This window comes from Streptopelia decaocto, assembly GCF_964273445.1.
Source record: "Streptopelia decaocto genome assembly, chromosome: 2".
Taxonomy (NCBI): Eukaryota; Metazoa; Chordata; class Aves; order Columbiformes; family Columbidae; genus Streptopelia; species Streptopelia decaocto.
In genome coordinates this window covers 128080877-128106513 of record NC_138655.1, presented here as the reverse complement: position 1 = coordinate 128106513, position 25637 = coordinate 128080877, and the positions used below count along the sequence as shown (strand labels likewise).

General features: G+C 47.1%; 2 protein-coding genes and 1 long non-coding RNA gene across 3 annotated transcripts; 1 reads left to right on the top strand and 2 right to left on the bottom strand.

The window, feature by feature from the left end:
• Nucleotides 1–4536: 4536 nt before the first annotated feature.
• HOXA11 (homeobox A11) lies at nucleotides 4537–8785 on the bottom strand. Its single transcript, XM_082047072.1, has 2 exons — nucleotides 8030–8785; nucleotides 4537–6552 (listed from the first exon to the last, which is right to left on the bottom strand). The coding sequence occupies exons 1-2, from the start codon at nucleotides 8691–8693 to the stop codon at nucleotides 6320–6322; spliced, it is 897 nt and encodes a 298-aa protein (XP_081903198.1). The 5' UTR covers nucleotides 8694–8785; the 3' UTR covers nucleotides 4537–6319.
• Nucleotides 8786–8790: 5 nt separating this feature from the next.
• LOC309437098 lies at nucleotides 8791–18725 on the top strand. The gene is made up of 3 exons (XR_014183495.1): nucleotides 8791–9081; nucleotides 12147–14930; nucleotides 17150–18725. It is a non-coding gene; the product is annotated as an uncharacterized lncRNA (long non-coding RNA).
• A 4795-nt stretch (nucleotides 18726–23520) lies between these two features.
• On the bottom strand, nucleotides 23521–25020 carry HOXA13 (homeobox A13; the record flags this gene model as incomplete). Its single annotated transcript, XM_082045801.1, has 2 exons — nucleotides 23521–23765; nucleotides 24348–25020. The coding sequence occupies 2 exons, from the start codon at nucleotides 25018–25020 to the stop codon at nucleotides 23521–23523; spliced, it is 918 nt and encodes a 305-aa protein (XP_081901927.1).
• Between the last annotated feature and the right edge of the window lie 617 nt (nucleotides 25021–25637).

Genomic DNA, 25637 nt, shown 5'->3' with positions numbered 1-25637 from the left:
AGAATCTATATTCACGGCGCACATAGACAACACTATCAAAATAAAACTTTATTGATCTAGGAAAAATATAATAGATGCATTAATAGCGTCGTTAAGGCGTTTTATTGGTTGGACTAAAATTAAAAACAAAAAGGGAATAAATAAAAACCGACAGCTCAGCCTGAGCAAACTCTGACTGGAAATCTCAAAATGTATCGAGTTAAACCGTGATTTATCTTTTTATTATTGGCCCGTATAACCCAAAAGATCAGCACTGTTAATCCACAGACGCATTTTGCGAGCTAATTAAAATATGCTTTTATTCGTAGACATGGGCAAACCGCAATTTGTTGAAAACGTAAATGGCCTTGCCGTCTGTTGCAGGAGTGCCTGCGCCGTCTATCTGAGAATATAGCTGTGGATTACATTTTCTACAGCTCCAAAAATTAATGCAATCAGGGTATAGTTATTTAATATTTGAACTGTCAGTTGTCAGGGACTTGCGTGTGTGCCAGATTCTTTTTTTTTTCCCCTTTTTCTTCTCTTTCTTTTTTTTTTTTTTTTCCTTCCCTTTTTCCTGGATTTGCTCCAAAGAAGGCGGATTTCAAACAGGAGGTTTAAGAACAGCGTCTGTGCCAAGTTAGGTGACAAATGACGGCCCCACTAATTTTATCTTTACTAGAAATTCTTTCACACTGTTGACGGGGTAGGGGGGGAGCTTGGCTTGTTTTGGCGGATTATCCTGTTAAAATCTAGGCTGAGATTTAATTTTATTCCAGGCATCCGGAGGCTTGTTCTCTTAACGATGTTTTATAGTATATGTGTATCGTTTTACTCATTTGGATTAGGAACATATTTTGCAAGTTATTCTGACAAGCTCCGAATTCTAGTGTGCGGCAGGACAAAATACACCCAAACCAATTCATTGGGGCTTTATCTCCTCGCCATTTCTCCAGGACTGGCGAGAACAACGCGGCTTTCTATTGTTCGGAGAGCCCCAAACACCGTGCAGAAGCAACAACGATATCGGGTTATATATGTGTCGAGAAAATTACATACCCAAGTCCGTCTTTTAAGTGTACCCCTTATATTGCGAGAGATGTGCCGCACAGCCTTATGAAGCATTTGAAACTGTATCCCTTCTCTCTCTCTCTCTTTTTTTTTTTTTTTTTTTTTTTTTTTGTAGCTGTCTTTCCTTTAAATAAGGTCCGGATGCATATACAAATATCTTTTTTGGTTGCGGTCTAGCTTGGCTCTCAGACACACACGTTGGCCTAAAGTTTCGATTTCAGAGCATTTAATGAAAAGATTGTGACAGACAAGAAAAAAAAAAAAGTAAACAAAACACAAACCCAAAAAGCTTATGAAAAAGCCTCCCAGGGGTTTGGATGTGGTATGTGAACTGAAGTTGAGCACACGATTAATTAAACACAGCGTAGACACTGAGTTGGATTCGCCTCTTCCCTCCAAAACAGGCGAACCCAAGTCATGTGAAATAATAAACAGTTATTGTAAGAAATAAGCTTGTTTTTTTAAAATATTATCCTATGACCGCGGCCGTCAGTAAACAATTCGTAACCAGAGGGCGCTTTAGCTGCTGCTGGGGTCCCTTTGATTTATTCAGCCAAGTATTGAATGGGGCAGGGAAACAACAAGGGGAAAAATAAATATTTGATCAAATATGCTGAGTTTAACTTGACTGGTGTAAAATGAAATGTTGCAGAGGGACCCTCAAGTCGCCCCGCTCCTTCCCGAGACGTGGCTTCTCACGTCCTGGCATTGCCGAGGGGAGGTCAAAAGAGATCAGCGTCCCCGAGCTTTTAATGGAGCATCTCTTATGAAATCGATAGGTTCCGATAATCATCTAAAAACTGCTCTCTGACGGCTGAGCATGTGTTTTTAACTACACTTGCTCCAGTTCCCTGGAAGCATATTTTTAAAGGGCACTTTCTTAAAAAATACTGCAGGCAAGTTGCATTATTTTACATATAAGAGCAAGGACAATTTTTTTTTTTCTGGACAGATATGTAAAAATTGTATATGCTCTCCTATAAAACACGTGGATTAAAATATGAAACCAAAGCAGTATCTCCTCCATATAATACCACCTTCCCTCCCGCCCTTCTCAAATGGAGACATAACAAAAACATGTGAAACTTTTATGGGAGAGAAAAGTAACCTGGAGCTAGGGATACTCGTAGCGAGGATAGAGTTTCAAAGCTACAACCCAGAGCAGACTTGAGCACATGAGAATATGTGACTGTTGTTTGTTTACAGCACATATGCTAGTTTTGATAGATTAGATAGACAGATAGAGAGAGAGATCAAGAAAGTAAAATCTGGCCTTGCATGAACATTGGCTTAATATGCAATCACGAGTATTTTTTAGCACAAGTGTGTCAAAACCTGTTTACCACAATCTGTATCCAGCTGCGAGGAAGCAGACTACCCTTCAAAGTTACCAAACGACCCTAACTAAACTACAGTTCAAGTCCAATAAGATCGTCAGAATTGTCTGTCATTTGCAGTCTGTGTTGCCATAGATCTATTTGATTGAAGACACCTACTGTTCCATACATAAATGTCAAGTTTCATAATATTTCCAGTGCTACAGTATTTTTATAACTGGAAGAAAGCTACAAGTTACTCTGAAAAAATATTTCCAGATAACGTGGATTTTCCACGCGGCTGGCCAAAGCTTTACGAAGAGAAAATAAAAGGTCAACTGCAACTTAGAAAGTCCCTGCTATATTATTTCACATCGTAATCACCAACTTTTTGCATTGCTTCCCCTCCCTACGGTTCTGTTCCGCGGTGCTCAGGGGTCGGGGCAGGGGCCACCCCAGCTCACGAGGTACCACTCCGATCCCCGCACACTCCTCGCCCTTCTGCACCCAGGGTAGACATATAAAACACTTACCTTCATGCATTTCCTAATTTTTACGAAACTTTAACTCCATCGAGAAGCCCCAGCGGCTCCCCCCTCGCCATCCCAGGAGGTTTTTCGTAACGCGGAGCCCGGTAAGTGCAATAATTAGCGGTGCGGCTCCAGGGATGCAAAATGAACAAAGGCCAAGATTTTTTTTTTTTTTGTTCCCAGGGCTGCTCCCCTCGCCCCGGGCGGCTTTGACATTGATCTGAAGATCGCCATCTTGTGGCAAAGAAGCCTTCAAACCGCCGCTGCCGTCCGTCTGTCTGCTCGCTCGCCGTCCTGCTGCGGGGCCCCGCGGAAGAACGGTGGGCGAGCGAACGGACGGACAGACGGCGGTGGAGGGCAGTAGCCGCTCACCTCCCGGTGCAGAAACCTCCGCTGCCTTTATAGGGTTGCCTTTCGTACAGACGAGCGGACAAGTCACGGACACTTTTTATGGCCACATTGTCTCAGCGACACAGAGGATGCGATTTTATTGGGCTAGGAAATCAAACCCCCACCAGAGAAACTCCATGGTTTAACTGTCTCTGGGATTGGCTATGAATGCCAGTTAATTTTTAACCAGGAAAGGAAGCTTGCTAGCTTAATTTTCATTGCCATTCAGCTCTCCATCCATGCCTCTGTCCCCCTTCCACCGCCTGTCCATCTGTCCATCTCCTTTTAACAGGCACTCCCTCTCGCATGCTAGACAAACAAACAAACAAACAAACAAAGTCTCTTTCCCCCGCACGCACTTTAAAACATTTATTTTGGGTAATTGCAATCTGACTGGGTGGCGCTTGTCAACAAAGGCCCAAAGTCAGTAAGTCCTTCACCTCAAGGTTATGGGTGATGTCCAAGCAATACAGAAGTTCAAAGCCAGTAAACAATGCGAAAACAGAATGTACTTTCTTTTCCTGATAAGGATTAGGATCCACATGAAAGATTCGAACATTCTTCCCCAAACACATTCCTATCTCAGCCGTTGTTTGGGGTTTGGGGTTTTCTTTTCCCCCAACTCCTAACTTTCTCCCTCCAGTCCTCCTCCCCCTCGCCCCCGGCCACCTCAGTCCACACCCCCCCGCCCCGCCGCCTTGGAGATCAAGGACAATTTCAAACAGTCCATTTCCACCACACTACCATGAGGATTTTTTAAAAAAATTTTTCCTTTTTTTTTTTTTTTTTCAAATACAACAATTTTCTTTGGGCTCTCACCCTTCTGGCCACATCCATCGGCTGGCTTGGACCTTCCCTTTGGTGCCGGGCTTGTAAAATCTGCCCCAAATGCTACTGACACCACCAACATTTCCTGAGCAGTTCTCCTGGACACATGTGGCAAGGAGCAAATAGCAATGTCACATCAAACCCTCCAGCACAGGACCTGACCCTGCCTGCGTTGGCAGGAGAAGAAAAAGGCCTAACACGTAGTGAGCTATGAACACACTCCATTTTCCTGTGACCCACTGAAACGATGCTTAAACAACCCTAGGTTCACTTGTTAACTCCAGAGTAGAAGATTTAACGGCGAAGTTCACAAAAGAAGTGTAATTCACCCCAAATGACTGAACAAGGTCATGAGGAATTTCGGGTCCCAGAGATACATTGGATAAAAGAACATGCAGTAACGTAACACCAGAGTAAAAATATAAAGTTTCCATTTTTTTATTTTCCTTGTGCGCTGTTCCACCGTATACATGCAACCAAATACTTTCGCATATTAAAACAAAACTGTATATACATATAGATGATACTTATTGAAAACAGTGATGCCATATAAAGATATTGCATTTTGTGAACGTGTCAAAGAAATTACATCCACTTGTTAAATTTATTAATCAAAAACCATTCTTATCACCACTTCTTTGCACACCTAAAGAAATCCCACACCCTTTAGCTCCAAAGGAAAAAAGAAGGGGGGGAAGGGGGGAGTGGCAGAAAAAAAGAAGGAAAAAAGGCATTCGAACAAAATAGGTCATGGGCGCTTTTTAGAAAATTATTTACAGGTTTCGTAAAACACCGTTCTTTTATGAAATATACATTCAGATATTCTCAACAGCAAATCACCTTCACGATAGAACGCCGTGTCCTTTGTAAACTGATATAGATTTTTAAATATTTTCCTTTTTTTTCTCTTTTCTTTTTTAAATTGTATTTTTTTCACACTTTGGTTCCTGCAGGGAAATATATATATTTATAGATATTTAAAATAACTCCGAACAACTCTCCATTCTTTGCATATGTCGCCTGGGCGACAAAGTAGAGCTTGTGACGTTTAAAGTAGACAACAACAAAATTACCATATTTACATTGTTTGACTTCTGTTTAAACTCTTCACTGGTCACCTTTAAACGAACATGCGATCGAGTTATTTTAATGATCCAATGTTAGTGCATTGCACAACTCCAAGTTTCAATTAAGTGTTGTGTGGTATTTGCTAAACTGTCGTTCTCCACAGGTATTTCCTGAAGAAAGTTTGTGAGCCAGAAGCCAGAAGGTTAGTTTCCTTTATGGAGTTGTTTCTTTTAAAACGCTGAAATTCACACTCTTTTGCCGGTCTATTTTTAGTGTTTAAATATGATTTGTCTCTGAAAATATGGCAACGCATACTCGGTTGTCATAAATAAAATGAGAGCTAATTAACATTTACTATTTTTTTTCAGTGATTGTTTCTTTACGATATATGGCGAATTTATACCTGATATTTTAAAGTAAAGAAGTCTTTCATTTACTTCTCTTTCTTCCCTATACCCCCTCCCTACCCACACCCCCAAAGGAAACGCTAGTATACCCATCAGTACATCCATATTACAACTGCTCGCGGTTGGCTTCGTGAAGGTGTAGCCATGTCATCCTCCCTCCCTTTAATTCTGTGTGTCGTCCCCCGCCAAATCCTCTTTTCAAACCCATGGGCAATGGAGCACTGCCTCTAACCCAGACGTTTTCCGCTAAAGAAGGACAAAAGGTTCTCTCTCAGAGTTTTATATTCTGCAGTGGTCCTGGTTGGTTGAGCTGGACCTGGCCACCTCCAGCCAGCTGTTCCGCAGCAGCTCAGGGCGAGGGTGGGCCGAGGGTGGGCGAGGCCGGGGACGGAGCGGTGCCATCCCCGCCTGTGCCTGCCGAAAGCGGGAGCAGGGTGAGCCGCAGTGCCTGGCAAGGTAAGAGGTATGGATTTTGCACTCAGAGGTGACGTGCACTCTTAGAAATGGATGCCATGTGTGTCAAAATCAAATCGATTCCAGTTTGGTATGTAAATATATATATATATATAAAACCATCATTGAAGGTCCAGGGTAGATTTACATGTATGTAAACCCTTGGATTCTTCTAGTCCCGTCAGATACACACCTCCTTCCTCCATGTAACCCCGTGGCTTGACCTTGTCAAGGGCGAAATCTGAATTTAATCTCGTCTTGAAAAACGCTATGAGTTTTAAAGTAGTGGATTAGCTGAGTAATACTGTAATCGGTCCCTGTTAATTTTTTTTTCTTTCATTCTTCTGTTCTGAAACCATATTTTCACTTGGCGGTCGGTCAGATTGAGCATTCGGGAGAGCTGGAGGCGTTTTTCTTTGTTTATGTAGACACTAAAGAAGAATTCCCTTTCTAACTCTCTAATCTGATATTTGGTGTATGGGCATCTCTTTTTACGAGTACGTTGTCCACCTGTGGAGTGAAAAAAGGCATAAGCGTTTGAGACCCAGCGGTGGCCGGCAGCGGGGGCTGAGGAAGGGTGGGGGGACACTCGGGCAAAACACATTAATATGGAAAAGACACGTTTTACCCGCTCCAGGGCCGGCGTTGGCAGGTCGGAGGCTGAGCCCCAGCCCTCCGCCTTACCGGGTGCAGGCAGCCTGGGACCGGGACCCGGCGGGACCCGGCGCAGCCCCGGGCAGCGGGCAGGGCGAAACCCCCGCCGGGACGCCGGGATCCGGCCTCGCTGCCTCGGCGGGGAGGGCGTCGGGAGGAAGGGGTGGTAGCGGGGGGTTCCTGCGGATTTCACAAGCTGGTAGAAAGCCTTTGTAGGCTGCTTCACCAGGCTCCACGCACAGAGAGTTGCCCTGGGAGCAGCCATCACCTGGCTGCCTGCAGCAAGCAGCGTGGCACCGGGCAAGGGAACCCAGCGCCCAGCCCTCCCCGAGCCCGCATCCGCTCGGATCTCGCCCTCGTTCCCTGGACTAACCCCGGCTCTTCGTCCCCAAGAGAGGAAAAGCCAGTGAGCCCAGGGCTAAGGCGCCTCATTCTCATTCCACCCCCCCGCCGGCTAGTTTCAAGCACGCTCTCCACCGCATCGAAGTATTCTCCTCTCGATTAGCCATTACAGTTTTAAAGTTCATTAAGCAGAATACAAAAGGTTTCAAGGTTCAGGAGCTCTTTACACTAAACGTAGCTGCTATCCCTTTAAAAACTTCCTTTTCTGATACAGTTCATTGTCGAGGTATTTTTTCCCCGAGACGTATACTAGCTTTGCCTTTTAAAAAGCCCACATAAAAAAATCAGACTTTGACAGATTGAATAACAATTGTAAGTAACAAACTGTTGGACAGAAGGCAACACGTAATTGCCACAGTGCTTTAGTAAAATGGCTTCCTTTAGACAAAAAGGCCAGCTTTAGGTTAATTTGTTTCTTTCAATATATTGCTACAGTTCAGGCGGCTACTTTATCTGTTAAGCGCTATTCTAGTGCAATCGTTAAAACGGCGAAGGCTTTGAATTCAGCTCCTAACTAGACCTCTGGTGGAACACATGGCTTTTATAAAATCACTGGATTACATCGATATCAAAGGAGTCTGAATCTCCTTTTTTTTGCCGAATTTACAGGCACTGAACGTACGTTATTATATTTTCGAGAGTTTACCACAGAGCTCTTTTTATTATTATGTAAAAAAAAAAAAAAAAAAAAAAAAGGAAGGAGAAAGAAAAATTTTTTAAGGCATCCATTGCCCGGTGGGTATTTCACGGCCAATTTCAGCACTAAACACGTGATCTCGCCTTTTATAACAAAGTTTTGTTGGGGGAAATCTAAAGGCCCTTCATAAACCTTATATGCTTATAAAACAGCATATAAAAATTTAACAGCGGCGGTGCGCTAGATTTCAAGCTGCCTTTCCTAAAAGCGCTCGGGCGCTGCCTTTATACGTACTGGAGCTGCCGGATTTCTCCTCATTGTTGCCGGAAGATGACTCGGGGCTGCTGCTGCTCTCCGGCCGCCTCCGCCTCTCCTTCTCCGCCGCCGCTGCCGCCGCCCTGCCGCAGCCGCCCTCCGAACTTGAAGTTGCCGCCGCCGCCGCCCCGGCGGGCGCGGGCGCCTTCTCGCCATTCTTGTCTACCGGGTAGTCCGCCGAGGCCAGGTTTTCCGCCGTGCCATAAGCCGTCTCGAAAAACTGGTCGAAAGCCTGGGGTAGGACCCCGTTCCTGCCCACCGTGCTATAGAAATTGGAGGAGACGTTGGTGCTGGGGTGGTAGACATTCGCTGTGTTTTTGCCGAACATCTCGCCCATGCTAGCAGTGTTGGTGGCAGGCAAGCAGTCTCTGTGCATGATCTCCTCTGCGGAGTAGCAGTGGGGCAGATTGTTCCTGGGGTGCCATTTACTGGAGGGATCAATGGCATATTCCCTGAAGGTAACTTCTCTCACAGGTTGGACCTGGGGTAGGTTGGAGGAGTAGGAGTATGTCATAGGGCGAGAAGACGGGGTCTGGGGCAAAAAAGAAGGGAGGCTGGAAAAATCAGGACCCGAGACGTAGTAAGTACAACTTGGCAAATACATGTTAGAGGAACAAGGAACACGCTCATCAAAATCCATCATTAGGGCTACCTCGGCTTCTCCGCATTAGCTGAGCTTAACATGATTCTCTAACGCAGCTGCCTCTTTGAAGCAGATCCGTGAAGTAAGAGATGGGGAGACGTAAGCTGACGTGGAAAGCTCTCCCCGGCGGCGGCAGGGAGGTGCGGTCACGTGGCCCGACGTTGACATTGACGAGCGGCGGGTCCGGGCCCCGCTCCCTTTGTGGCCATCGCGGGGGGAAGCAACAGCTCCTCGCCAGCAGCGCCTAAGGGCGAGCCAGCTCAGGTTGGCCGGGGGGGGAGTCTTAGAGGACATAAAGCCGCCTTGCCACTGCCCCAGACTTAGCCGCGCGGCCCATGGCACCCACTGGCTCTGGAGTAGAGAGGCTTAGCAATCTCCCCAGGGTTAGGTGAGACCTTTCTGTTTGTTTGTGTACTTGCTGGGGCGTTCGGCGGCTCGCTGGCAGGCTCCGAGAAGGAGGGCACAGGAGAGATGCAGGCACGGTTTCTTCTGGAAAGCTGCTTCCGAACAGGAAATGCTCCTGAAGAAATCGGCCGTGCTGGTTTTTACATTTTTTTTGATTGTTGTGTTTTTTTAAATTTACATATATATGTATATATATATTAGTTTGTTTTGGTTCGGTTTAGGCTTTCCCCCTCCTCCTTGAATAAAAAAAAAAAAAAGGAGGGGGGGGAAAAAAAGGCAAAAGAGCCCTCGCCCCGCAGAGTTTTGCTGGAAACGGTACTAGGAAGAATGTGCCAGGGTCAAGTCTGTACTGATTTTCATGGTGAATAGATTACATGCTTGCATTCATGTTCACTTCCGAAGCGCTTAGTGTCTTCCTTCCCTTACTTAAATATTAACCTCAAATACCCTGCGCAGCTTCAGCCAAGCTTCACTGGAGGTAGCTCACAATGCCGAGTTCCCGAGAAACAGGTTCTCTCTCCTCATCCCCCTCCAAACCGTCCCTTGCCTTATTCGCAACGCCACAAAACCCTTTAAATTGCAGCCCGCGGAGCTAAATACTGTTTGCTGATCGCTCCGTCTCAACGCTGCCGCTAAATACTTGAAAACCAGTGGATATTGGGCTACCCCGGCTTGACAAATACTCCGAGTTTAATTGCCAGAAGCCTAGTTAAAATTATTTGACATACTATTAACCCCTAGGAACAAACTCGCCGTACCGAGATACTTTCCTTTTTGCTTCGTACCGTCGCTGAAGGCTGAGACCCAGGGAGACCTATTTTAAAAACGTGGTTAAAATTTTACTATTGTTGCATGAAAGGGATGACATAGAAAACGGATTGTACAGGGCAGAGACTGAAAAGTACTTCTCTGCCAATAAAAATGCACACACCACCGAATGAGGAGAGCCAAAGAAAATAGAGAAATACGCCAAAGAATACAGCACCTTTTGAGGCATGGACATCCCTTGGCTCTCGGGGAAAAAATAAAAAAAAAAAATCAAAAAGCAAGCTATTCTGATGCTCTATTTCGGAAAAGAAATATTTTGGTTCCGGCTGGATTTCATCAAAACAGAAAAACAGAAAGGCAAAAGGCTATTGTGAAGTCGGTGCTCTTAGAAAATTAAACGTAGTTCAAGATCCCTGCCCCCGTGGACTTTGGAGGCTAATGTAAGGGAAACGAAAATGTTAGGGAAAGAATATTTGTTTTTTTCCCCCTCTTCCTCTGCAGTGCTGCAGAAGTATTTATATATCCGGAGAAAGTTCTCCAGTAAATTCTGGAGATCTTCGGTATTTAAATGTCAACATCGATTTGTTTATTTATTGCTTAGCTTATCGTAACTGACTCAATAACAAATCTAATCATGTTGTGCACAGAGAAAATATTCTCATTATGTATTTTCCCTACATTATAGTTAACTATTGCTTTTGAATTCAAGCTGTAAATTCAATATTATCAAGTAATTACTTTGTAGTGGAGTAAACTAATTTATTAGCATTAATGTTTATATGCCTTTTTCTTATTTTACAAGGGTTGCCATTCACAAATCAAATGATCTGGATGTATCCCTGTAATGAACCCTTTATTTTGGTTTGCTGCAACAACTTCTTACTTACATGCTTACTGCATGTCTGCGAGCTGAACTTGAAATTAATGGATTAATCTTGCAGCTTGACATATTTGCTAGAAAGTGGACGAAAAGAGATTGCATGTCGTCCAAAACGCTAGCAGAAGAGTGCAGAGTCGTTTAGGGATTGTAAAAGGGTTTGGGGGTATTCCCTCTCTCCCTCTTTTTTTTTTTCTTTAACTTGGCGTGGGGGTTGCAAAAGCTCTCTTTGGCTTTTTCTTTAACGTTAAACTTTTGCTCGCATTTACTTCCTCCCTCCTGCTTTTTCTTTCTCTCTTTTTTTTTTTTTTTAATTTGGGGGGGGAGCTAGGGCGGGGTTGGAGGGTGGGAAGCCCTTTTTGGTATCTGAGCACTTTTTATTTTCCTTGTGTCCCCCCACCCTTCGATTCCGTCCATGAAAAACCTCTCCCCACACCCCACACACACGCAGACACCCCTCCCTTCAAGCAAAAAGGAATGTATAAGGATTTCAGTGACTTTGAGATAACAAAGGCGCCACCATTGCAGAGCCTCGCCCCGCCTCTGTGTGATGGCAAACAAATTCTTGCACTTGTATTAGGGCTTTTAAGGCTATAATTGAACACGGCGCGTCTAGGAGAACCGAAAACAGTTCTAGACTGACCTGCGGTTTTATAGCACTTTGGCAGTCAACTTCAGCTTGTGTCAGACCAGACATGATAGAGCTGCCCAACGCTTTATCGTGGGACGCCACCTCCTCGGACTCACTGCAGCCCCCCTCTTGCCTTTCAATAAATTTAAAACCTTTGGGGCTAGCAATGGGGGACAGAGCTGGCACAGGTTTGTATGGGGCTCTTTCCCGCTCGTCTCTCTGCAGCCGGGGCCGTGACGCCGTGCGAGACTCTGCCGTGCCAGAGGTCGGGGCTGCCTCTGGGAAACAAAGGGAAATTAAGGCAAGAAGGGCGAGAAGGCAACTGGAAATAGGCGTGTGTGTGCCTGTGCGTGGGTGTGCGTGTGTCTGGGCATATGTGTGCTTGCACAGCGTGCACACGTGCAGCCCCGATGCCTACTTTTGAGTCGTTCGAGATGTGTCGCCCCCCTTCTCCACAAACCAAGCATCCTATTTCTTGAAGCGGGTTTGCAACGCAAGGTGACCCCGAAATGTCTCCCGGTTCCTTCTGGACAACCAGTGGGGAGGGTGATGGGGAAAGTTGCGACGGGCACAGCTCGTCTGGGAGTGAGTAGACACCCAAGGCACAGGCTGTTCTCTGCTTTATTTGCTGTGAAGTGAAACAGAGATAATGTACGCTTAAAGCCCCGGAATGTGTGGGTAATTGCAGGGAGCCTGCTGTTAAGTTGCTGTGTTCAGCACAATTATCAATGTTGATTATTTGGTCTAATGTTGAATTGCTCTTTTAATACAGTAATTGGGACTTCCGCGTTGAGGAAGTGGGAAAACCGAGCCTTCCCCTCGCTAACCTCACTGAAAACAACATAAACAAAGGCAGGCATTTCGTTTGGAGAAGCAAAATGCATTCGTTACGCCTTCCCATGTATTTCGGCCGGATTAGAGAGGGTAAAACCGCTCTGAATTTGGGAGCTCTGCAGCAGGACGTTTTTGCAAGGGACAAGCGTGGCCAAGACGTGGGGAGACTGTGAGCACATTTACCCATAGCTAAGCTAAACAAAACGAGGGAAAAAAAAGCTACATCTCTCCTTTGGAGGAATATAAACAGAGCTAAGACGTCTCGATTGCCTAGCTTTTATATATACAGATGGCGTGCAAGGGGAACTGTTTAACTTACTATCGGTCGCCTGAGAAAGGTCAAGTTCTATAGTATGTAAATTGTTGTCTTTTTCTATCCCGTTTTGCTCGGAAAAAAAAAAAAAAATGAAACCGTCCATTTACCTTGCCAATAGGGGGGGTGCCTTTAATTAACCGGAGAAACGTGTGTTAAAAGGAATATGCGCCAAGAGGAGCTAATTAAAATATTACACCATTGCTGCCTTCAATCGCTCCTGCTCCTCTCGCATGGGGAGGATGAGGGATGTTACACCTCGAGCAGGAGAAAATATCTCCGGAATTAGGACAGTGTTTTGTAAACTTGCTGGTTGATTTCAGCCTACAGAGTCTTGTTAGAAAACGTAATGTTAGGGAATTTGCAACGTTGTTGCCAACGAAAAGAGCAACCCCTTCCCACCTTTTCCAATGAAAATAAGGCCAGCAGGCGAAAATTCTTCGCAAAATTTGCCAGGAATGCACATACTTATTGTTTGGATTTAAAATATTTCGGGCTCAGAGGTTCTCAACTGGCGTTTCTTCTTTGCTGTTTGCCGTTTTGTCCGTTATGGAAAGGAGCTATACATAGCCCTTTTTTTAATATATATATATTTTTAAACTGAATATTTTCCCTTAACACTGCAATAGGAGGAAGTGTTACAATAGTCAGCTAAGATTTTTCAAATAATTTACATAACGGGTGATTTTTAATATCGTCGAGATGGAAGCCCCATGCTGTGATATGGGATAGACTATTTATTGTCCAAAACCTGAAGTGGTACGGCTGTGATTTTGCTAGGAAACTGCAGAATACGTGTAAAGAGAAAGGGCAGATGGAAACCGGATTCAAGCCAAGGTTGTTCTGACTTTGTTGTTGTTGTATTTAATCGCATTGCATTATTTCGGGGGCTTGCAAATCTCAAAAGGCTGCGCCTATCTGGCCGTACAATATTTTAGATTGATTTTTAATATCATTTGCCGAAATTCTTTCCTCCGTCATCCTCTGTGTGTTTTTAAGTCGTTGAGATGGAAAAGCTACAGGGGGTGGTTGTTTTTTTGCCTCGTCTCAACCCTTCAGTTTAGTTTCACCGTTCGGATTGAACTGATACGGACCTACAGAGACCAAACATGATATTTTGCATCCCTTCGCTCTGATGAAATCCTGAGAGCTCTATCTGAAGTCAGACCCCGACTCCGATAGCTGCAACAAGCCCAAATTTCGTGGTTATGGGTGTTCTTTTTGTTTTTGCTTTTTGTTTTGTTTTGTTTTGTTTTGTTTTTTTCCCAAAGAGGAACCCTATTCCAGACAGATAATTTATATTTTTCTACAGCTCTTTTCTTGCCCTTTTGCAGTCAAACGAGTTGTTGTGACAGATTCCCGGTGCCGTCACAAGCACGGGGAGTTTCTCATGCCGCCGTGTCACCCCACCCCTGGACTCGCCAGCTCTGCTCCACCAGGCTCCGGGGCACTGAAGCCCTCTAAAATAGTGGTTATATTTACTGCTCGTAGCTTACTACTGGAAGAGAATGGAGGCAGGTTTGGCAACAAAGGAAATATTTTCTCAGACGGCCAAGTATATCAGAAATTGATTGACTGACGATGCCACCATAAATGTCTCTTTTTCTCGCCTTCAACGCTCTGCTAGACTTTCCCGACACAAAAACCGCACATCCAGTCATTCATTTTTAACCCTGTCTATATAGGTGCAAGAGGTTCCTGACAAAACTAGGCTGCTGGTGAGCAGTGTCTAGACCAAGCCGCGAGCTCTAAAACGAGTGTTAAATCAAATTTTCCTGGTCATAATCCGCTGCTTCAGAAACCCGGTCGCTTTCCACCGACTTCCACCCAGACCCACAAAAAAACGGGTCGTTAGCGTCGGTTGTAGCAAGCAGGTATCAGTCCCCTTTCATGCCGATGTATTTTATGTGGAATTAATCAGAGTGGTGTAGGGAACATCCCCAGCGATTCCTTCAAAGTGCGGTGATATTAAACGACACCGTTATCCCTACGGACGGCCACATCTCGGGCGATATTCCCATGCGAAATTCACCCGCAGCTTAGAATGGCGCTTTATCATACACATTGAAAAAAAAAAAATCAGCCAAAACATTCCCATGTCGACTTACATTTTAAAGTATTGCTACAACCGATGCCTTGAACTTGACCTTAGATTTGTTAATCCAGGAAATATATTCAGTGAGAGGAAAAAATTCCTACTGCGTAGCCTCTGACAAACGAGCATTTTTCTGTCTATCAATTCAGGATGCAAAAAACACACCAGAATGATGAGATACTAAAGTGCCCTCTAGATTAAGAGCAGAAAGCTACAGAAAACGAAATGCCTCAACGCTGAGACAAGCTCGTCATCGAGCTAGACTGTGCCTATGATGCCGATATCCACACTTTCCCACAGAAATTCAAGTCAAGGTAATCGACTAGGATTCTCAGCTAAATTGAATTTTATAGGATATAAGGTTCTCTCTAATGTAGATTGAATTTTAAGAGTGATTTATAAAGGTTGGTGTTGGGGAGTTTTTTAGTGTTTTATTTCGCCCAACACGCCAAGAAACACATCCGATTTTACTGTACCACACTGCTAACTTTATAGGAGATCCTTATTCACCTATCGTGAAACTCACCGAAGTAAAGACATTTCTTCATCAAGGATTGTCTTAGGGGCGGGTACAGGAAGTATCACTACACTGGAGCTGTCAAATCAACGACTTCAAAGCACCTACTTCATATTTTGACGGACTATCAGAACTGCATTATAATGAAGATACCTCTACTTGTGTAACCTTTATAGGAAGCTATTTGTCTACAACCAGCTTAAAATACGTGCTGCAGTCGAGGATGCAATCGTATGCCCACATACAGCTCACCCAGCACTGTAATGACCACTTCTTGTCTATTCTTTCCTATGTCATGCAAAGATCCCCATAAATATAGCTCGCCCTTTATGCCCAATATGGCTGCTCCTGCCTATGCCGGGCTGGAAACCCACTCACCGCCCCGCTTATTTCATTTTCCCAACTTTTCAGCAAACATCGATACGAAAATCACTTATTACAAAAGTCGGGGTTCATCAATATGACAGGTCCACACTGCAGATGCCGGGGGAATTTGGGCAAAATCCCCCGAATCAGACCAGCGGTGTCTGCGGGTTGCTCATACTTTCTCTTTCGGTTTTATTTTCCCATCAAATGTCAATACAGCATGGTATTTTCATTTTACAAACTCTCTCATATTTTAATAGAAACCAACCACTAGCTGAAGACGAAACCCAACCAATATTATTTTGTATTAAAATCCATCATTTTGTATGCCTACCCGAGGGCACGTCGAAGGCTAAAACCAGACTTTAAATACCCTGCTTTTCTATTACTCCTAGCCCAAGACTACTAAAGAGGCCGATTTATACCACCAGGAATAAATTAAAGCACTTTGCTTGCTGCGTTCAAATCAAGGCGATTAAGATGAAGTCCAAATGAATTTGAAGTGGCAGGTTACGACACCCGGCTGGCATTTTTCTCTCTAGACACACACACAGGCGATGGCGAAAAGCAGACAAGTTAAACACCCTTCTCCTGCTTTCTACCACACAGAGCCGCCCACCCTCCTTCCCGGCTCTTGAACGATTAAAATAAATCCGAGGCAAACACAAGGGAATAAAACAACCGTGAGTAAAACCCAGAAGCCACTTTTCCACGCAGCCTGACCCAATTTTGCAAAACAACCCATCGCAGCACAAAGCCAAGCAACCAGCAGCTCTATCTGCAAGTCAGCCCGCGTCTTGGGCGCTGACCCCAGCGTCTTCTGGCCCAATTTCCTGCCAAGAGCCTTCTTTGCTTTCCACCTATGCTAGAACGCGAAGCAGCATCTCTGGGAAAGGTGGAGTCAGCACCCAAGCTAGGAGAAGCCGTCTTATTTTCTCAACGGGCTCTTCGGCTCTGTTAGCAGCAGCCCAGACAGCCTTCTCCACCCAGGTCCCCACAGCAGAAGCGGCACTTTAGCCTCATACACCGTGGGAGAAAGGGAGTGGGGTGGGTGGGTGAGCTCGGGAGAAAGCGGGGGCCTGGGAAAACCTCTACAAAGGCCTTCCAAATGACTTTGCTCCAGTCATGCACGGGGTTTTGCGGGGGAACCGGTTGGGTGTTTGCTGTTGGCTTGTTTGCTTAATTCACCACCGAGCGGGGAAAGGAGAAACATTCAGCCACTTGCAAGAAGAGCATGAAAATCTTACCCCAGCATCCAGAAGTCTCTCGCCACTGCAAAAATATATCCCCATGGAGACTGACAGCCAGGATCCCGCGTTGGGCTGTAGACCTCTGAATCAATGAGAAGGGATTGCACGTTTTTTTGTTTCCTCCCTTACAGATAAAATATACACGATCCACAAAATATTCCTTCTCGATCTCTCAGTGACTTGGGCTGTTTTGGGGTTTAAAATTGCTTTGTTTTGTTTTTGCTCTGGTTGTTGGTGGTCTGCCTTTAGCCGGAGAGAAATCTAGCCACCAGGGCACATCGTCCTTCCTGCCAGCTTCAGGCAAAATGCAGCAATATCACAGTCTAATGACGATTGTTGCTGTTATTATTTCTATTGCTATTTATTTTTTCCTCTCTCTCTGTCTTTCCTTGTCCCCTAGGATTTCCGATGGCGATGTGCACACAAGGTGATTGCAGGAGGCTAAAATGCTGTCTAATTCCATCGATTTCCGTTGCACGAGGAAAAAAAAAAAAAGTCCCAGTGTTTTTGATGACGGGACAACCGGCCGTTCCTCCCCAGTACACCCCGGGTCACAGTACAGTAATGACCGTGGGTTGTGCGTTGTAGGACTTGACCTTTCCTACGTAGAAGAGGGCGCTTTCTTCCACGCTACGGGGAGGGGAGGGAGGGGGGAGCGGCGGGAGGAAGAGAGATGCTCTCTTTGGGGATGTTTAATCACAGTTCAGATCTAGGAACGGGCAAAGCTTCTGCCTTTCAGCACGCCATGTTGAAGCTATTCAGTGGAGCAAGAATTTTTTGTCTTATTATTTTTTTTTTAATTTTAAGGGGGGTGCGTAGGCGGGAGTGAGGCCGGAGGGAGGAGAGGGGGAAGAAAGACTTAATGAACATTCGCATTTCGTACCCTAGTTCATGAATCAACTGCATTCAAGGGGGAGGGCGCCCGGGGGAAAGGGAAGGGCTCATGGCGTGGTTAAAACACCCGCGGACCCTGTGGCCGCGGCAGAGGCCCATGGGCCCGGAACCCACCGCTCCACGTCCCCGCGAGCCCACGCGGAAAAGCCACCGTCTGGTCTGCCCCTCTTCTTTTTGGGCTTCTTTACCGGCCGAGAACGCGCAAGGCCACCTCTTCAAATCATCATTAAAGTGCGTTAAAACGCATCTAAAAGTTATGAATGGCAACTAACGGCCTTTTAGCGCCTGCCAATATTTTTTTTTGTATTAAACGCTGTCTTGCTTTTATTGCTAACGCTGCCCACGGAGAATGCTGAAATGGACTAGGAATGAGGTTTTATTTAAGCCATAGCCATTAAAAAAACCCTTTAATTTATAGGCTAAAGGATGAGATCCTTACCCGTTCGTTCAGAAGAGTACAGAATAAAGTCAGTGCTCTGGAAACACAGAGAGCTTTTATTTTCTGAACATTTCGATCTAGAGCCCCATATTTTTTCCGTTTGCTTCAGAGGCTGTCTTAGACAGCGAGCGTTTTTAAGGGGGGGTCTTTCTGAGCAGAAGACGTTGGGAAAGATAAAGCTTTGCAGTCCTACTTATCATTCTTTTTCGAAAATATGCTCCTGTCAAGGTTTATTTCCCATAGCATACCACCTCTGCTACTGCCAAGAGCTTGAGACGGGGGTAAATTAAATACCGGATTATTCTACGTGTGGGAAAAAATACAAAACATTCGCTCTACCCGTTCGTCCGCATCAAAGACGTAAGGCCACTTTCTGTCCATGTGAATTTCAAATTTGAGGGACCAAGGACGCCCGGAATTAGGTGATTATAAACCAACATGTCCAGACACTGGGAATTAAAGGATACGTGCCAAATCGCACTATAATTATTTCAAGTGAAACTGAACTAATATTTTTTTGTCTTTAATTACGTTTTGCGTTTTACGCTGGGAATGAAATATTGCTCTGACATTAATGTTTCAATAAATACGCTAAATATACATAATAACTTGCTCCTTCTGTTCCCTGCGTCCCTCTGCACATCCGTTAAAACGTTATACCTAACATTTTAATTTCTAGGGGACCTGAGAAAATAGAGACCCTACTTTGTTTATGTACTTTAAAAAAAAATTGTGTTTGTTTTATTTTCAAATGCTTCCTATTTTTTTAAACTCCTGCAAATAAAACTCCTCACACATATAAGTCTACCCAGCAATCCAGGCACAATAAGTTCACCACCAGCATTTTAAAACATTCTCAGTAACGCGGGGAATATAAATAATAATTCTCTCCGAACCGCGCGCAGGCACGGACGTCGTGAAGTAATGTATCACGTTGCTTAATTATTTTCCTTGGTGATATATTTACTTGTAAAAGATATTAGGGGTGTATTTTAGGACGTTGGCGGCAGATTGGTGAGAGGGGAATATGTAATACAACAGCAATTTGTACTTGAAAATGTATGTGCCAACAGCTTTTGGACGGTAAATGAAGGTAATAAATAACATGAATACGCACACCTAGGCAGCCGCTCTCCCCCATGCTCCGAAGCCACAACTACCCGGCGGCGGGACGGGGGGACTGGGGCGCGGGGGGCTGCGTGGCTGCAGCCGTGGGTAGACAGAGACGCGGGAGGACCGAGGCGGGTGGGGACGCAGGCCCCGTGGACAGGGATTCTTTCGCGGCTCGGAAAGCCACAGACACCCCGGTCCTGATGCAGAGTCACCGCACGACCGCGGCCCGGAGGGCTCCACCGGGCACCGCCGCTCCCGCAGCCCACTCCCTAGGGGTGCCCCGGTGAGGGAGTCACGGAACTCCCGGCCTTCACTCACCTGACTCGCCCCCAGGATACGTTTCGCTAGTGGAGCCTCGAGGCGGGCCCGAGGAGAAGGCAGCGGGTCCGAGAGGAGCCGCCGGCCCCGCGGGACCGGGCGCGGAGCCGCAGCCGCGGCCGCTGCAGGCCTGGGTGTCCGGGGGAGTCACCCCATCGGAGTGTGGGAGCTCCTGCTCCTCCGATGGGGCTCTCCGCTTCAGGGCCGGGAAACGCGACCTTGCTCCTCCTGCTGAAGCCTGCGAGATCCTCGACACTGATTTACATGGTAGCAGGGGTCCGATCCAAAATGTCACCTTACTCCTGCCAGCGATCGCCAGTCAAGCGCTCCCCTTTTTACTCTGTGAAATATATATGCGGCAGAGCTATTTGAACAGTAGTGGGAATTTAAATTCGCTAATCCACAGTCAGTCCAGAAATGCTTAACAGATTTGAACGGTAGGTAGTTCAGTGTAAAAACATAATATTGAAACGCTAGCTCCGATTATAAGTTACTTTAAAAAAAAAAAAAATCTGTTATTTTACTAATGTCGGCCATGTTCTCGCTATGGATTTCTTCCAAGGTGCCCCTTGAATTATATAGCGCTCTTGGCCATGGTGTGAAAATAGAAGATCCTGCCTAAAATACAGAGAACTCGAATCCTTCCTATGACACTAATCTCCGACCTGCAGCACATGTAATTTGCGGAATAATGATACAAGTTGCGAAATATAACGGAATAAATACAGTTACTAACTCGGAGCGAGAACAAGTGTAATTCACAAGTGTCTTTCTCCAGGCAACGCAGCTCCTTCCGGAGAAAGCGTGGCAGTGAGACGGCTGTCCGGTGTCCGCAGCCGAGGCAAACCGGTGGTTATCTGCCCGCGGACGGCAGGTACCGTCAGTTAGAAACGGCCTCCGTAGCCAGTCCTCAGCCTCCGCGCAGGGTGCAACAGGGAGAAACAGCTGCCCGCGCCTCCGGCAGCCCCAGCGCGGGGGTTTGCTGCCTGTTCCATCTCCGCTGAAAATGTCAGGTCGCGGGGATGCTGCGGGGGTCGTGGAGGCTGCTGGCTCCTCAGAGGCAAGGGGAGTCCCACCCAGCTCCCCTCGACCGTAGGCAGATCAAGGCCCTGCTCGCCGGGGATGGTTATTGTCCTCTCGGGCGGTGTTGCGCCCGTGGGTCTTTCCCCTTGGTCCTTTGCACGGTGCCGCAGGCCTCGGACAGGCCAGGTCCTTGTCACAGCGGCTGCCCCCGGTCACCTCACAGGGACACCAAAGCATAACAACGACCGCACGGCCTGGAAACCGACTGCCACTTATGTACCTCTCCCTGGCTATTTTCGCGACGGGACGAGGAAAATCTCGTTCATAAAGTCTCTGACCGGCCTGCGAAGGGACGAGGCCGGTATTCCCACGCTCCGCCTGAGAAACCACAGCGCTCCGCGGCCTCGAAAGCTGCGAGAGGCTGGAAGATAAAGTGCCCGCACACCGCGGGAAGGCTAAAAGCCCGCACAGAGCCCAAAGCCCCCGACACAACAGCCTCCTGGAAAACAGATCCCTCTCTTGCAGGTACTTTTCATGTAAGTTATTGCACGAATGCGTTACAGTCAGATCTGAGGGTCAGAAAGCGCTCTGCGCTGATCCCTGCAGGGGTGGGTCCTTTTGAATTTCAGAAATGTAAGGCTAGAAGCGCACAGTTAGCGCGGTATATGATACCCTCTAAATTTACCGTAAAGGTCCCCCAATAGCTCTAATTAGAGCTGCAGACCACCGCAGGAGAGAGGCGGCGAAAGCAAACCTCTCTTTGTGCCTGACCAAACTCGCCCGCCACTCACAACACCGGTCGGCCGGCGGCTCCTCGCACCGCACTTCCATCCCCTAGTCGGACACCGGCATCCCGCAGCCGAGCACCAGCTGAACACCAATTTTCACCCACAGCCCATACTCGTCTCTCCCGGCTTTCAGCCACCTCCAGAGCGACAGTTGGAGCACAACCTGCTGCGCGTTCTGCCTTGCAAGCTCAGATATACTATACATATATATATAGATAGATAAGAATATGCGGCCTCGTGGAGCAGCACGTCCGCGCGCGGTGGCAAGGATCCCACGCGTGTGCGCTCCCACCCGCGGGGAGGATGTGCGTGCAGTTAGGTGCAGGCGCGTCGTCGACCACGAGGTGGCGCTGTCAGCCCGTGGATGCCGCCGGCGCGGGGAGCTGTCAAAAGTCAAGGTCACAAATCGGCTCTTTTTTTTTTTCCCCCTCAAGGTCAAGGTTTCAGGCCTTCCCCGTCCTGTCATCGCCACGCAGCCCACCCCCCACCTTCCCGCCGAGGCATCGCCAGGCTGGGCAGCGTCCCCCCATCCCGGGGGCCGGCTGCTGGGCTCCATTTGCTAGTGAGGGCTGCAGCGCTGCACTGGTATCATCCTGCTCTTCCTCCCCGTGGCCCCCAGCCCCGCTGCAAAAACACTGTTTAACATTACCAAAACATTTATAGTTTAGGAATGCTGGTTATCAGGCATGCCTGCCCACAGACAAACACCGTCCAGAAAAAAAAAAAAAACCCACCATATATATATATCTATAAGCTACATAACGGAAGACAACAGTATTACAAGACAGAGGCATTATATTTTTCTTATGAGATGCACGTAGGTGTGGAAAAATAAAGAGTATTTCCTTCAGATTTTATTACAGTGACTATTTTATTAACAGTATTAATACTACTATACCTATCTACACGCCTTGGTTTTTCATTTTTCAGTAGAAATATAAAAAAAAAAGGAGGGTGCACAAGTACATTTTCACAGTGCGCTGATTTTTTTTTTAATTATTATTTACAAGATAGCTTCTTATAGTGAATAAAAACAAAATAATGTGCTGGTTGAAATAACTGATTGGATTAAAAGGTGCTGTAAGAAGAATCCCTAAAGGTTCTACTGCGGCCTCATAACAGACAATAAACAGGAAAAACGACTAATTACTTATAGATCAAAATATAGATTATATAAATCAAAATACTTCTGGGGAAGAATGTGTTTCAGTTCAAAGTTCTTGGATATTTTTTCCAGGAAGGTGTGGGGGTTTTATATTTTTTCCTTCCCCCCCCCCCTTTTTTTTTTCTTTTAACTGTAAAGAAATGCCAATGTTCGTGGTTTTGTATCCACCCAGAGTCAAATACTTTAAAATTTCCAGGGACTCAGAATATTAATTCTTGAAGATTATTTGAGATTTAAGATAGACAAAGTCCTTTGAAAAGTATCTATTTTACGGTCTGCAGGAGAAAAAATAAACAACAAAAAACCCTCAGTTCAGATGACAAGAAATAATATTTTGCAAATAAAAACTAAAATCAAAAGCCATCTCCAAGCTAATATTTTCCTTTCTATCCCCCCTAGTTTGCGATGTTTTAAATTTACTATCAAGATAGATCCTCCACAGAGCTTCCTTCATTACTGATGTCTCTGAAATCCTTATTCAGTACCTTCGAGGTCTATTATTACTTTCTGACATTAAATGCATTGCTTAAACACATACAGTAATTGTACTTTTTTCACTATGGTTTACCTGAGCAGTCATTCAACATACAGTTTGGATTGCAATGGAAGAAAAACATCTTATGTGTCCACATCGACCTTCTCACTTTAATCAGCTCTTGCACCGTGGCCACGAAGAGTCTTCTCAAATAGTGAGGTTGTAGAAACACAAGTTTATCAGAAAATCGTGTGTCTTAATTGAAATTTTGTCTCTTGGGGCTGGGCATGCGGGCTTTACAGTCTGTCAGTGATACTGACTGGCTACTCGGGATTTCAGGAGAACTGTCAGTTTTAACCATTTTGCTACAGCAATATTAAAAAATAAGAAAGAAAAAGAAAAAAAGAAGCTATAATTCCAAAGATACAGATCTCTTGTTCTGAAGGAAGAGGTTCATTGTCTTTTATCTTTTTAATTATTATTAATAATTATTTTAATCTGAACATGAAAAAAAGTTCTGAAACTTTTGAGTTGATGCTTCTCCATTTTTAATCCATTAACTGGTAGTCTTCAATTTGTTGATCACTTTTTTCTCTTTGACCCTTCTGTTTTGGAACCAGATTGTGACCTGTCTCTCTGACAGATTTGTAGTTGCCGATATCCTCCTCCGTTTGTCTTTGGTTATGAATTTATTTGTAGCATATTCCCTTTCGAGTTCTTTTAACTGGACCTTTGTGTAAGGCACCCTTTTCTTTCTCCCACGTCTGTACGAGTTCGCATCAGACGGGTGTGAAACGACGTCTGGAACAGAAAAACCATGCAGGCAAACATTAGAAAATCGCTCGAACCGCTTAGGACATCTTCAAGTGTACAGGGGTTAGAGTTACAGCGCACTCCTCCGCCTACCCCGCTCCAGCTTAGCTACTAAAGCCCGGCTCAGCATTTAGGATTCGTCCTTTCCTGGCCGAAGCAGACAGCTTTTAGACAGGGAAAGGCTCGCTTCTGTCAGACAGACAAATAATAACAAACCCCACTGAGTACGGCGAGGGACCCCCGGAAGAATCGCGCGGGGCTGCAGAGATTTACTCAAACTGCGTGCTGCGGGGTTTATGGAAAATAATACCGCAGACCTTCCCCCGGCCCTTTTCAACTGTTTTCTGCCCCAGTGTCGGGCGGACGAGACGGGATGCGCCGTGAGCCGGCGGGGGGCAGGGGGCGGCACCGGGGCATGTGCGGGACGGAGCGGGATGAGGCTGAGGAGCGCAGGAGGGGCAGGGAAGGGTCAGGCCGGGGGTGATCTCGGAGCTTTGCCGGCGGGATACTCGGGAGGGGCGAGCGGGGGAGGGGCGGGGGGTGGCAGGGGAAGCCATGCAGGTGTATTACCCGGGAGGGTGGATTTCCAGAGGTGAGGCGGCTGGCTCTGCTCCTTGGGGCAGTACACTTGCCCGTTCCACCCATTGGTGATGGTCCAAGGCTGATAGCTGTCCATAGGGAGCAGGGGGTCGTGGCGCGGCTCGCCGGGGCCGCCGATGGCGGGCACCACGGGCATATCCAGATAGCCAGGCACCGGCTGGTAGGGGCCGGCGGCGTAGCCCTGGTAGAAGGCGAATTCCTTGGCCCGCGACGTGAACTCCTCGCCGGAGACTGAGGTGTCCATATACTTGTCGGCGAAGGTGGAGGCGGGCTGGGCGCAGGACTTGATGGCGTTGTGGTGGGTCATGCGGCAAGGGTAGTAGCCGCTGCTGAAGTAGCCGTAGGGCAGAGCGGCGCCGGAGGAGCTCTGCACGGCGGCGGAGCAGGGGCTGCACTGCTTGACAGCAGGCTCGGCCATGCCGGCGGCGGGGGCTTCGCTGGAGGTGTAGGCGGCGGCGCTGGGGGCGGCCAGGGGAGCGGGGTGAGCCATCAGGTTGCGGCAGGGGTTGGCCGCCGCCGCCGCCGCGAAGTTGCTGCCGGCGTGAAACCCGTCCATGTTCTTATTGATCTCATCCAGGCTGTTGTCGTAGAGGAACATGACGGGCTCGATCCAGCGGGGGTGGAGGAGCACGGAGGCTGTCATAGCCCGCTCCGCATTGAGACTAGTGGCTCTTTTTTAAAAGCCCCAAAGACTGAAAAAAGAGATACTCAACCTCCGGGACTTGACCAAGGCTGACGCGCCAGTGTCGCGCCAGGCCGGCCCTCATTGGGCCGCCCGCCCCCACGTGATATGCAAAGCAGCTGATAAACATCTGAAGGAATAAAGTGGAGATAATTAAATAATGCAATAACCGCGCGGGGCCGGGTCCCGGCCCGGGGGCGCGGGCACGGGCGCGGGCACGGCGCAGTCCTGCCGCCGCCGCGCGGGGCGCGGGCGCTGCGGGGGGGCCGCCCGTTCGCCCTCTCTCCCTCTCTCCTCCCTCCTCTCTCCTTCCTCCCTCCGGCCCTCCCTCCCCTCGCCACCGAGACGTGAGCATTTTGGTCCCGTTGTTGCCGCGGCGCGTTCCCCGAGGTGCGGGGCTCCCCCCCAGCACCCCGCCTGATTTCTCCTCTGCGCCGCTTTCCTCGGGCCCCGAGCGCCACGGAAGTCTCGGAGGCCTCCCCTCATCTCCGGGGAGAGATAAGCCGCACCCCCTTGACCCTCTTCCTCCCCCGGTTTGAACCGCCGCCTCTCCCCGGGGAGCGCTGGCGGGGCCCCGG

Excerpts from the sequence above, each read along its gene's own strand:
- HOXA11 (XM_082047072.1), bottom strand. The coding sequence starts at position 8,693 with ATGATGGATTTTGATGAGCGTGTTCCTTGTTCCTCTAACATGTATTTG. Across the intron at positions 6,553-8,029 it reads GGAGAAATCCGGCAGCTCCA|GTGGACAACGTACTCGTAAA; the intron begins GTACGTATAAAG and ends TTCACTCCACAG.